This window comes from Oryctolagus cuniculus, chromosome 17 (assembly GCF_051225735.1).
Source record: "Oryctolagus cuniculus isolate XC-2025 breed Fujian yellow rabbit chromosome 17, ASM5122573v1, whole genome shotgun sequence".
Lineage (NCBI taxonomy): Eukaryota > Metazoa > Chordata > Mammalia > Lagomorpha > Leporidae > Oryctolagus > Oryctolagus cuniculus.
This window is the reverse complement of record NC_142883.1, coordinates 2,293,093-2,306,054: the sequence shown is the minus strand read 5'-3', so window position 1 is coordinate 2,306,054 and position 12,962 is coordinate 2,293,093. Positions and strand designations below refer to the sequence as shown.

The 12,962-nt window shown below is 64.5% G+C and overlaps 1 protein-coding gene across 1 annotated transcript; it reads left to right on the top strand.

The window, feature by feature from the left end:
* Window positions 1-7,315: 7,315 nt before the first annotated feature.
* CBX2 (chromobox 2) lies at window positions 7,316-12,716 on the top strand. Its single transcript, XM_051828343.3, has 5 exons — window positions 7,316-7,479; window positions 7,552-7,595; window positions 8,368-8,433; window positions 10,195-10,300; window positions 11,275-12,716. Exons 1-5 carry the CDS (start codon window positions 7,408-7,410, stop codon window positions 12,571-12,573), a joined length of 1,587 nt encoding a protein of 528 aa, XP_051684303.2. The 5' UTR covers window positions 7,316-7,407; the 3' UTR covers window positions 12,574-12,716.
* Window positions 12,717-12,962: the final 246 nt, after the last annotated feature.

Below are 12,962 nucleotides of genomic sequence, written 5' to 3'. Positions count from 1 at the left end.
GGGAGGAACAGTCCAGACAACACACCTGAGACAGCGGCCAACGCTGCCCTCGTGGGAGCCGCTACTTCCGAGTGCACACGGGGTCCACTAGGACACCTTACTCCCAGCAACTGGAATGAGAGAACTTCCGACCCAGGGCTGCGGGGACGCGGCTGTGCCTCGTGAGCTGCAGAGATGGTGTGGGGGCCACCCTGCCAGTCTGCAGCCACCAGTGCCATCGCCACTGCAGACCGCCTCTCTCTGAGTCCAGCGCACAAACTTGTTTCTTTTGAACAAGCGCACCGTGATGCAACACAGGCTAAGTCGTAGAAGCCACTCACCCTCCGACGGCCGGCGGCTCCCCGGAGAAACGGTGGTGGAGCCTGTGGAAAGGCCAAGAGGGTGGCGTCGAGTCTGCGCACCTGCTGGGGCGTGAGCCGGGCAGGGCAGCGTGTGTGGGACAGGAAGAAGTGGCAGGAGGGCAGCTTCGAGACAACAGCCGGCGTCCTGGCCGGGACGGGCACTCTGCCAGTAGGGAGACCAGGAAGTGACAGCGGTGGTGGTCCCCAGAGTAGAAAGTGGGCTCTGGGTACAGGGAGGGGAGGTCCTTTCACCGTGGCATCCTGGGCAGGCCCCTCTCCTGGCTGGGTCCACAGCCACAGAGGCCTGTGTGGCGGAGAAGCAGAGATTGGAGGGGTAGGGCGGGGGAGGGGAGGCATCGGCCACCGGGCTGCTGGCCAGCGGCTGCCTTGCACCACAGGGAGCCGGCTCAGGCCCACACCCACCCAGCCAAACTAGACACTGTCTGGGTCCCCCGTCCTCACGTGCTACAATCCCCCACCCTTCAGATTGCAGTTTTTACAATTTTGGAAGTTTTTTTCTGATTTTGAGATCTTGGGGACGGGACCCAAGTCTAAACACAATGCTTATCCATGTTTCATACGCACCTTATACACGTAGTGTGAAAGGAATTAGGACCAGCTCTGTGGCACAGCCGGCCAAGCTGCCACCTGTGATGCCGGCATCCCGTATGAGCATTGGTTCGAATCCCGGCTGCTCAACTTCCAGGCCAGCTCCCTGCTAACGGCCTGGGACAGCAATGAAAGATGCCCAAGTGCTTAGGCCCCTGCCAGCCCCGTGGAGACCTGGATGGAGTTCCTGGCTCAGCGTGGACCAGCAGATGGAAGATCTGGCTGTTCCCCCCTTTCTCTGTAACTCTGCTTTTTAAATAAATAGTTTAAAAAGGTAATTGTATACTTTAAATAATTTGTGACATGAGACAAAGCCTCATGGTGAGGAACTGTCCACTTGTAGTGCGAGGTCGGTGCTCAGAAATTGTCAAAGGGGTAAGCTTTGGGCACAGCGGCCAGGACAGCTGGGTCAGTACCAGCCTGGCCTGTCTGGCGCCAGCTCCTGGCCCCGGCTTCCTTCTCACTCAGACCCTGGGGGCAGCGGTGTTGGCTCCAGCAACTGGGTTCCTGCAGCCCACACAGGGGGCCTGGATTGGATTCCTGTCTCTGCTCCCAGCTTCAGCCCAGCCTGGCCCTGGCCATTCAGGTCTTCAGGGGATAAACCTGCTGGTGGGAGAGCCCCCCCCCCCTCTGTGGGGGGCACTGGCCTCACAGGGGGTCTGCCACGCTGTCTCTGAGGGTTTACCTCGAGGGCCGAGCCCGTCTCCAGCATGGGCAGAGCAGTGAGCCCACTGGTGAATTGTGCGTCTGCTCACCACTCTGAGTCCCTAAACTAATTAATTATGTGGTTTTAAATAAGCACTTCTCCCTAGATTTCAGACTTAAGTAGTTTATAACTTGTGAATATAGTGCATCTCGGGCCGCTGTTGTAGCACAGCGGGCAAAGCTGCCGCGTGCCCTGAACACTCTTTTGTGAGTCCCGGCTGCTCCCACTTCTGAGCCAGCTCTCACCTGGGAAAGCAGTGGAAGATGCCCGAGTGCTTGGGCCCCTGCACCCGTGTGGGAGACCCTGATAAAACTCCTGGCTCAGGCCAGCGCCGCGGCTCACTAGGCTAATCCTCCGCCTAGCGGCGCCGGCACACCAGGTTCTAGTCCCGGTCGGGGTGCCGCATTCTGTCCCGGTTGCCCCTCTTCCAGGCCAGCCCTCTGCTGTGGCCAGGGAGTGCAGTGGAGGATGGCCCAAGTGCTTGGGCCCTGCACCCCATGGGAGACCAGGAAAAGCACCTGGCTCCTGGCTCCTGCCATCGGATCAGCGTGGTGCGCCGGCCGCAGCGTGCCGGCCGCGGCGGCCATTGGAGGGTGAATCAATGGCAAAGGAAGACCTTTCTCTCTGTCTCTCTCTCTCACTGTCCACTCTGCCTGTCAAAAAAAAAAAAAAAAAAAAAAAAAAAAAAAAAAAAAACTCCTGGCTCCTGGCTTTGGTCTGGACCAACTCGGGCCGTTGCAGCCTTTGGGCAGTGAACCAGCAGATGGAAGATCTCTCTCTCCCTCTCTCTCTCTCTCCCTCTCTCTCCATAGCAATGCCTTTCAAATAAATAAAATATATAGAAAGAAGGCAGGCAGGCCTCTCACCCGGGAAAGCTGCCTCATCCCATTGGACCCTGTGACGGTTCTGCACCAGGCAAAGCTCTCGGCACAAAGCCGCTGCGGCAGGTGGCACCGCCGTGAGACGGGGTGTGCAAATGCCCCTATGTGGAGTGTGCTGTGCACCGGGACGCCCTGGCCACACTCACGACTGTGGCGCACTGAGAAGAGCTGACGGAGGGGACAGAGGCAGCCCCGTCCGCCTGGGCACAGCCTGGGGACAGCAGAGCGGCAGCGGCACACACGCCCGGCACACACCAACATGAGCCGTTTGCCACTGCAGTGCTTTGACGCTAAGCAGCTGGAACCAGGGACCGGGCGGCTGGCAGAACTCACACAAGGCACCGCGTAAGAGACAGCTTCGTGCAACCCACACCCCCATGAGGGGTTCTCACCTGTCTCGCAAGAGGTCAGCTGTCCACTTCCCACTTCCTGTACCTGTGTTCCTTAACCGGGGCCAGGGTGGTGGGGGTGGGCTCCGATCTGGGCAGGGCATTGGAGCAGGACAGTCCCTGGAGCTTATGTAGCGGCCACGTCTGCCACAGTGGACCCCGGAAGGCCCCTTGGCCAGCCACGGCGCCGCTCCCCAGGGCCCTGCTGCCTGCCCCCGGCAGAGGGGAAGGGCGGCTCCCAACCTGTACCTGCCACAGCTCCAGGTTCAAGTTCCCTGTAAAGCTTTGTAAGACATGGTCTGATCAGAGGGTGCCATGGGCGCACCCAGGGGTCAGGGGCTCAGGGCGGGGCCCAGCCGCTCTCAGGAAACCAGCAGCCTGAGGAAGCCCCAAGGTGCCCGGGGGTGCTTATTTTTACTTGAGTGCTGATATGTAAGCACCACCTGTCGCCTGCATATAATATTTACCCGTGACATACACAGGAATGGCGGGACATGACGTGGCCAGCCCTGAGCCACACGGAGGGGAGGGGCGGTGACCGCACAGAACACGGGTGTGGCACATCCTCAGACCCCGTGGCCGCAAGGGGCTGGCTTCCGGCTGCAGGTGCTCTGAGTATTAGGAGACTTAGTATAAGACTTAGTATAAGGAGTTCCGGCGGCTCCCACGCCCCCATCCAGCCTCCCCTGCCCGGCCTTGTGCTAGTGTCAATCACAGGTCTCTGCCTGCTGGCTCCACGCTGGGCACGCAGCCCCTGACCTTGGCCCTTGATGGTCAACCCACAGGCGTGGCATCCACAGACAGCTTTCCGGGTGGTGCCTCGGAAGCGGAGCCTTGAGGCCGCCGCTGGCCCACGAAGCAGCGTTCACGCCCCGCCAGCTGTGCCTTCTGCCTCCGCCTGTGCGCTTCGTACCTGGTGAACATCCCCTCTTTGTTTATTCTGGGGGGGGGGGCTGGACTCCGTTAGACGAGGGGCTAGGAAAGCAGCCCACACAGCACGCAAGCATCAGGCGGAGCGGAGAAGCGGTCTCAGGCCAGCTCCTTCCTCTCCCGACTGATCCGCAGCTGTGCCAGCCGCAGAGTCCTCGACTCCGACTCCAAGCACCCCCGCCCCAGTGCTCCCGGGCCTCTCCCTAGAATGGGCCCTGCGAGCTGCAGCGGCCCCCAGCCCCTGCAGGGCTCCCCCACACCTGGCCCACCGCTGCAGCTGGGATGCCTGCCGCCAGCCAGCACCGCGAGCACGTCCACTGGGTGCGCTGCGCGCAGAGCGGCCGAGCTGGCTCCAACGGGATCTTCAGTGAAAACAGCCTCTCCTTTACGTAAGCACACGTGAGGGCAGGTCACCCACACACACACGCATGCACACACACAGACATACACACGCATGCACACACATGCACACACATGGACACACAGAGACGTGCACACACACAAACATACGCATGCATGCACAGATGCAGACACACACATACACACAGACACGCACATACATGGACATACACACACAGATGTGCACACATGCACGAACATACACACATGCACACACATGGACATACACACGCGTGCACACAGATGCACACGCGCACACACACAAACATACACATGCACGCACACACGCATACACACGGACATAAACACACAGATGGATGCACACACAGACACGTGCACACACACACACACACATGCACACACAGACATACACACATGCACATGGACATACACACGCATGCACACAGACGTGCACACACGCATGCACACATGGACATACACACAGACACAGACACGCACACGGACATACACACTGACACGCACACACATGGACATACACACACAGATGTGCATACATGCACGGACATACACACGCACGCACACAGACGTGCGCACACACACACACACAACTCCACGACTCACTTCCAGGGCTGGGCTCCCTTCACGGACAGCACCTGTACAGGGCACTCCCGCTGACTCCGCAGAGCTGCTGTCTAGCACACTGACCTGCGGCTGCACGTGGCTCCTGAAGTAATTTAAGATTCGATAACAGGGCCGGCGCCGTGGCTCACTAGGCTAATCCTCCGCCTGCGGCACCAGCACACCGGGTTCTAGTCCCGGTCGGGGCGCCGGATTCTGTCCCGGTTGCCCCTCTTCCAGGCCAGCTCTCTGCTGTGGCCCAGGAGTGCAGTGGAGGATGGCCCAAGTGCTTGGGCCCTGCACCCCATGGGAGACCAGGAGAAGCACCTGGCTCCTGGCTTCGGATCAGCGCAGTGCACCAGCTGCAGCGGCCATTTGGGGGGTGAACCAACGGAAGGAAGACCTTTGTCTCGCTCTCTCACTAACTCTGCCTGTCAAAAAAAATTTGATAACAGTTAAAATCAGCTCCTGGCCTGCACCAGCCACACCCCCATGTACCCCAGCCACAGGCTGCTCAGGGCTGCCGTCCTGGGCAAGCCCCATGAAACCAAACCACCGCCCTGGCCTCTCACAACGGCACTGCCTGTATGCTGAACAAGGCTGAGTGGATAACAAAATATTAGTTCTGACTGTAAAAACTCCTTTATTTAAAGATTTATTTGTTTATTTGTTTGAAAGGCAGTTACAGAGAGGCAGAGGCAGAGAGAGTGAGAGAGAGGTCTTCCATCCACTGGTTCAGCCGCAATGGCTGGAGCTGGGCTGATCCGAAGCCAGGAGCCAGGAGCTTCTTCCAGGTCTCCCACGTGGGTGCAGGGGCCCAAGCACATGGACCATCCTCTACTGCTTTCCCAGGCCATAGCAGGGAGCTGTATTGGAAGTGGAGCAGCCGGGACTTGAACCAGTGCCATATAGGATGCCAGCACTGCAGGTGACAGCTTTACCTGCCACAGTGCTGGCCCCGTGATAATTCTTAAGATGCGACAGAACCCTGCATTTTTACACAACTGGACCGGAGGGGCTCTGCCTCACCGCCCCCTCCCCAGCTCTGTTCCAGACACTTCCCACACTTTCCATCATGCCCTGCTCTGGTTATCTGATGATTTCATTCCCGTCCAATCCACCACATTTGTTTCTCCAAGTGAATTATCCCTTCTGGTACCCGCCTGGGCACTCAGAATTGGAGAGGTGATGTGTGTGCTAAACCTTCCAGCACATTCCCTGCCCCAATACGTGATTATCGAATCCAGACAATTTTATCTTTTAGGGGAAGAACCCCCCCTCCCCAGCTTTTCCTAAAGAAATGAAGGTAGGCAGGTGGGAGGGGATAAGCTGGTGTCGCCTGCACCGCGGACCGGGAGGACACTGGACACGTCCAGGGCAAAATCCTACACCCACAGAGGACTCTGCAAGGAAGTGGGAGGGGACACTGTCCAGCCAGGGGCCAGCGACCTGAGGACTCTCTGTGCGCAGCCCACAGCACACTGCCCAGTCGCACAGGCCGGGACACCAACGGGGCTGCCCAAGAGCCTGCGCCGGCTCTGTCACCCAGAGGCCAATCTGGCCCCCAAACCAGGGCACACCCCGCCCAGCTCCTACTGCCCACGCCGGGCCCACGGCGCTCTCTCCAGGGCACCCTGCAGAAGCGGCCTCTGGCCGGCTGGACCGGCGCACGCTCTCCACCAGCGCAGCGACCCAGCGCCAAGACGCGGCTTCTCCGAGCCCAGCACCGCACGCAATGCTCCTAGCACCGACGCGGGAAAGAGGCTTTTCCGAGCGACCCCCGCGTCGGTGCGGGGAGGCCGAGGCTAGCGGACCACTCCTTCGCTGGGCAAGGGCCACGCTCCAACTCAAAATGCGAGCAGCTCCGAGGGACGAAGCTCACACGCACCCGCACCCGCACTCCCGTCCAGGACCCCAGCGTGCCGGCGGGCTGGCCACTGCCCACTCACGAGTCATCAGCAGCCCCGTCCGCCCGTGCGCGGGCCCGGCTGCCCACCACGGTGCCCGCTGCCTCGGGAGACTGCCTATCCTCTCCCGCCTTTTTTTGGGAGAAGGGGGCGCGCTCCGCTTCTGTAGCTCCGCGTCCCCCGCGCTACCCGCCTCCCTGCCCAACCCCCGGCCCTCCCCCAGGGAACCCAGGGTCCACTCGCCGAGAGCCGCGCGCCCCTCGGGCCATAACAGCGTTTTTCTGCTCGGATCGCGGAGCCCAGACGGGCCCGCGCGCGCCCCGGGGGGCCCAACGGCGCTCGGTGGGTGGGGGCCATCTCGCAACCCCGCGCCCGGACCCCGCGCGCGCCCTCACCCCGGCCCCGGCCCGCGCGCGCCAGCCCCGGCCGCGGCGCGAGGCCCAGCCCGCCTCGAACAATGCGCGCCCCGCCCCGCGCCCGCCCCCGCGCGCTCATTGGCCGGGCTCGGGTTTGGGCCCCGCGCGGGGCGGGCTGCGGCGCGCGTGCGCGGGGCGGGCCTGCGCGGGGCGGGGGCGGTGCTTTGTGTGCGGCCGGCGGGAGCGCGGCGGCGGCGGCGGCGGTGGCGGTGCGGGGCTGCGGGCGCCGCGGCGGGCGGGGCGCGGCAGCATGGAGGAGCTGAGCAGCGTGGGCGAGCAGGTCTTCGCCGCCGAGTGCATCCTGAGCAAGCGGCTGCGCAAGGTGCGTGCGTGCGGGCCCCGCGCCCCGGGCCGCCCCCGCCGCCGGCTCATGCGCCCCTCTTCTCTTCCGCAGGGCAAGCTGGAGTACCTGGTCAAGTGGCGCGGCTGGTCCTCCAAGTGAGTTCTCACCACGCGGCGCCCGCTCGCCCGGCCGCGCCGTCCGGGGGCCAGGGACGTCCGCGCGCGCGGGGCGGGAAGTTCGCGGAGTGCCCTGGGCTCGGCGGCGCCGGGGCGCCCGGTCCCTCGGGGGCCGCCCTTTGTTTTCATCCCCGCAGGGCGCGGGACTGGGCGGCCTGGGGCCCGGACTCCCCTCGGGCCGCGGCCGAGCCCGCTGCGCCCTGCGCTGCGCGCGCCGCTCCGCGCCCATTTGTTGCATGCGCCCCCCGCCCGGCCCAAGCCCCCTCCTCCCGTGCATAGTTCCCCGCTGTAACCTGAGCTTCCTATTGATGGATGCGAGGCAGCTTTTTTTCTTTTTTTCCTGCCCTCTTTGAATGGAGGAGGGGGAATCCGGTGTCCCCGGAAGGGGCCGTGGCAGCGGCCGCGGCACCCGACTCTGCGCGTCCCCCGCGGCGCCCCGGCCCGCGCCCGGCCACATTGTTCTCGGTCCGGGCCGCGGCGCGGTCCCCTCGGCCTCCCCGCCCTGGCTCCCGGCCAGGCTTTGGGGGATTCCCTCTGCAAGTTTGCGTTTTACTGGAACGTGTTTTCCTCGCCGGCGCAGCTGCGGGAGCCCTCTTGTGGTCTGTTTTAATTGGGGGGTTGGGGTGGCAGCGAGGGCCCCCGGGGCCTGCGGTTGGGGACCGCCGCGGCGCCCCTGCCCTCAAACCCGTGGCTGCCCGGGGTCCGAGGGTCGCAGCCTGGGGTCTGACGCGCCCCCCTCTTTGCCTTCCAGACATAACAGCTGGGAGCCGGAGGAAAACATCCTGGACCCTCGGCTGCTCCTGGCGTTCCAGAAGAAGTGAGAAAGCTCCCGGGGGGGGGGGGGGGGGGGCTTGGGGGCCCGGGGCGGGCGCGGCTGAATCTGAGGTCGCCCGCGGCCGCGCCGTGCGGTCTTGAGTAGTCTGGGCTGAGCGCCTCGGTGGGCTAACACTAAGAACCACTGGGATGGTAGATTGGCCCTGCCCCGCCCCTCTGGGAGGGGGCTCCCCAGGGTCTGTCCTAGCGGGTCCCGCAGAAATTGAATTAAAAGAGGAGTTGCTTTTGGTGCAGAAAAGCTTCTTGAGGTACGTGCGTGGTGTTTGGCTTTTTTTAACTCTCACGCACTTTTCCCATGGACTTTATTGAAGATCCTGGGTGACTCCCTGAGAGCCGGCTTGGGGCTGGGGTTCCAGGTGTTACGGCCATTGTGGAGAGCGGTGGTCCGGGGTGGGCAGCGGATGTGCTGTGCTGCTGCGAGCAGGGGGATCGGCCGAGCCGGCAGGCGTGCTCTGAGCTCTGAGTGGTGTCGGCTGTTTGCACGGACCGCTCCCTGGGGACGCTGGAAGCTGGACATTCGGGTCTCCCAGAGGCCCACGGTGAGGGTGCACAGCCGGGTCTTCAAAAACTCCGTAGGAAACGCCTGTCCCCGGATGTGTGGATTTTTAAATTTTTTCTGAATGCAGCTTGTCTTCTCATTCCGTTTTTGCAGGCACTGTTTGAAGTAACTGGCACCTGTGCGCCAGTGCCTCTGGTAAAGTCCTCCCAGCAGCTCCACTGTCTGCGTTTAATTTACAGCGTGGGTGCTGGGAGCCTGGGGGCGGGGCTGCGGGTGTTTAAGGCAGGATCCTGGGGGGGGGGGGGTGTCCTTGACCTGCCTCTTGGCGGTAGCAGAGGTGTCCAGGGGATGCCCGCGAGGAGTCTGGGCTGCATCCTGGAGAAAGGGCAGTGGGGTTGGGGTGTCCTGCCCCCCCACCCACCAGAGCGCCCTCTGAGCTTGCCCACTGTGGGGTGCAGGGCAGACATGGCCTTTGCGCAGAGGGGGAGGTCACAGGTTCCAGACCTGCAGTGGGCAAGATGGTGTCCAGGGGCTCACAGCCCCATTGTCTTTCCCGGAGATCCCAGGTCAGGGGCCACGGCTGCGGGGAAGCCTTGCCTGGTGTGTGAATCGGATCCTCGGGAGGTTGCCTTCCGGACGGCCCGAGGGGTCTGTCTCGGCTTCCTAGTCTGCAGATCGCGCCCCTTCCCAGGACCAAAGTCCCAAAGACAGGCTCGCTGGGGGCTGGGGCTGCACCAGGGGCGCTGCGTGGGGCACCGGTGTCAGTGGCCACCGTCATCTCCGTCGAGAGCAGTAGGAACAGGGGTGTTGGGAAAGGGAGATGGGGAGAGCCAAGGGTGGCGTCGGGGCTGGTGCTGTCCCTGCTCCCAGGGCCAGTGAGGGCTCAGGTGCACAGGTGTGGAGGGGGACCCCTGCCCCGGGCTTCCTTCTCCTGTGTGGACTGGGGGACCCCAAGGCCTGCGTCTCGTTAGCCCGCGGTAGGCTCCCCAAGACGTGATGTTTTTATTGCTTGGGCTCATCTTTACCCGAGTCTAAGGGGATAGGTTGACTTCCAGAGGGCTCCAGGAGGCGTTGCAGAGTGGGGTCTGGACTTCCGCTGGGGGGTTGTGTGCCGTTTGCTGGGTGTGTCTTCCCGGCCACGCCGATGGCCCGGGCTGGGCCGTCCGTCGGGGAGGTGCCAGGAGCCGCGGGGCTCCCGTGGGGGGGTGGGGGGCTCCCCCCCCGTGACTGCTGCTGTGTCTTTAGGGAGCACGAGAAGGAGGCGCAGAACCGGAAGAGGGGCAAGAGGCCGAGGGGCCGGCCGCGGAAGCACACGGCGACGGCGGCCTGCAGCCGGCGCGCCAAGCTCAAGGTGGGTGCTGCGGGCTGCAGGAGGCCCCCCAGCCCGCTCCGGAGCCGCTTCCTGCTGCCGGCAGTCTGCTTTCTGCCGGGCAGCAGGGTTGTGCCTGGCGGCTGCCCGGCCCCAGCAGCTGACCAGGAAACAGGAAGCGGGTGTGCGGTGTGAGCGTGGCCTGGGGGCCCTCACGGGCAGCCGGTGGAGCCAGGACACTGGGGCCTCGGGCCTCTCTCCGGTGCACGGAAGGCAAGGCTGCTTGCGCCCAGCGCTGACTGCCTGCCAGGGTCCCCAGTGTGGGGTGGGGTGGGGTGCACGCACCTCCAGTCTGGGGCATTGCTCCTCCCGCTCGTCCTGCTGCCGGTGACGTGGCGAGGCAGGAGGGGCGGGGTCCTGGCCCTGGTGTCCCCTTGATTGCTTTCTCCAGGCCGCTGCCCACCCCCAGCCCATGCTGAGACCACGAGCCAGCCACTTAGACCCCCTTCTAGGAGATTTGGGTTCCCTGTCTTAGGGTCTGTGGCTTCGTTTTGTCTTTGACCTGGAAGTTCCAGCAGGATGGTGGGGGTGCAGGAGTCCCGCTGTGTGCGGGACCCTCCTGGTTGGATGAGGCAGCCCCTGCCTGCTCCGAGCTCTGCGGGCAGCGTGGGGACCTCGATGGGGGGAGAGAAGGCCTGGGGGCTGGCAGGCGCTGGGCGGCCGGGTCTGGCCACAAGACGGCCGACGTGCTCACAGCTGCCCCGGAGACGGGAGTCTTGCGGCTACACCTGCATCCCCGGGAGAGCCGGGCGTGGGCGGGACATGGCGGGTGCCAGTCCCCTGCCGTCTCCAATGCCACCTTTTTCTATAGTTGAAGCCTTTCCCGGAGCCACCCGGCGGTGAGCCGCTCCTCGCTGCCTCTGGCTGGCGCAGAAGCCGCCCGCGTGAGGTGCCCGGGGCTCGGGGGACCGTGCGACCAGGCAGGGAGGCTGAGGCGCCGTCCGCTTTCCCTCTAGGAATCCGACACGCCCTGCAAGTCCAAATCCAGCAGCTCCTCCTCTTCCTCCACGTCCTCCTCCTCATCCTCAGACGAAGAGGACGACAGCGACCTGGACGCCAAGAGGGGCCCCCGGGGCCGCGAGACCCACCCAGTGCCTCAGAAGAAGGCGCAGATCCTGGTGGCCAAGCCGGAGCTGAAGGACCCGGTCCGCAAGAAGCGGGGACGCAAGCCCCTGCCCCCGGAGCAGAAGGCAGCGCGCAGGCCCGTGAGCCTGGCCAAGGTGCTGAAGGCGGCCCGCAAGGACCTGGGGCCCCCGCCGCTCAGCGCCCCCGTGGCTGGCCTGGCAGCCCTAAAGGCCCACACCAAGGAGGCCTGCGGCGGCCCGAGCGCCGTGGCCACCCCGGAGAACCTGGCCAGCCTGATGAAGGGCATGGCGGGCAGCCCCAGCCGCGGCGGCATCAGCTGGCAGAGTTCCATCGTGCACTACATGAACCGGATGAGCCAGGGCCAGGCGCAGGCCGCCAGCAGGCTGGCGCTCAAGGCCCAGGCCGCCACCAAGTGTGGCCTCGGGCTGGACCTGAAGGTGAGGACACAGAAAGCAGAGCTGGGGCTGAGCCCCCCAGGAAGCAAAGTCCCCAAGGTCACCAGCGGCGGGGCCATAGAGCAGAAAGCGGGGAGCACCGTGGGGCCCCCCCATGCCCATGGCGGCGGCAAGGTACCCGCTGGGTGCCCCGGTCCCCAGCCAGCACCCACGCAGGAGCTGAGCCTGCAGGTCCTAGACTTACAGAGCGTCAAGAACGGTGTGCCCGGGGTTGGCCTGCTCTCCCGCCAGGCCGCCGCCACCAAGGCCGGCACCCCCACTGCCGCCAGCCCCGCCACAGGGAAGGGCGCCGGGGGTGGCCCCACAGCGGGCAGTGGGGGCAGCGTGACCGTGGACACCAGCAAAGGCGAGAGGCTGGCCTCCAGGGCTTCGGCTCTGCCCACCCCCACGGGCAAGAGGGACGGGATCAAGGGCAGCGTCGCCCCCGGCGGGCAGGACGGCAGCGCGGCCCCTGGCGAAGGCCGGAAGGCAGCTGCGCTGTCAGAGATGAGCACGGGCGAGGAGAACAGCAGCTCCGACTCGGACCCTGACTCCGCCTCGCTGCCCAGCGCCGGCCACAACCTGTCCGTGTCCGTCCAGACCAGCCAGGACTGGAAGCCCCCGCGCAGCCTCATCGAGCACGTCTTTGTCACTGACGTCACCGCAAACCTCATCACTGTCACCGTGAAGGAGTCCCCCACCAGCGTGGGCTTCTTCAGCCTGAAACATTACTGAAGGCCCCGCGGCCCACCTGCCCTGGCTGCCGACCCGCGGCCCAGACCCTCTGGGGAACTGTGTCAGGAGGAGGGTAGGGGGCTCCTTTGGGCAGGCTCACAGGGACTTCTCCCTAGACGCCCCCTGACCTGGGCTTGGGGCAGGGGCTGCAGCCCCTCAGCGTCCTACCTCTCTGGGCCTCTGCCTTGCTTCGCCCTTCCACTCAGGAAGCCTGGGCTGCCCCGACAGTCTGTGCGGCAGCAGCCCGCAGCCCGGCTCCTGATTGCCGGAAGGGGGTCTCTGGCCCAGCCTGACGGCTCTGCCCCAGGGTGGAAGAGAAGGGGGGGGCGGTGGGTTTGTGCAGGAAGGGCTCTGCTGGTGGTTCTCCAGGCGCTAGACGGTGGAGCAGG

What these genes read in the sequence shown, in the direction of transcription:
- CBX2 (XM_051828343.3), top strand. Translation starts at nt 7,408, where the DNA reads ATGGAGGAGCTGAGCAGCGTGGGCGAGCAGGTCTTCGCCGCCGAGTGC. An exon ending in TGAGCAAGCGGCTGCGCAAG is followed by an intron (nt 7,480 to 7,551) that starts GTGCGTGCGTGC and finishes TCTCTTCCGCAG; the next exon opens with GGCAAGCTGGAGTACCTGGT. An exon ending in TGGCGCGGCTGGTCCTCCAA is followed by an intron (nt 7,596 to 8,367) that starts GTGAGTTCTCAC and finishes TTTGCCTTCCAG; the next exon opens with ACATAACAGCTGGGAGCCGG.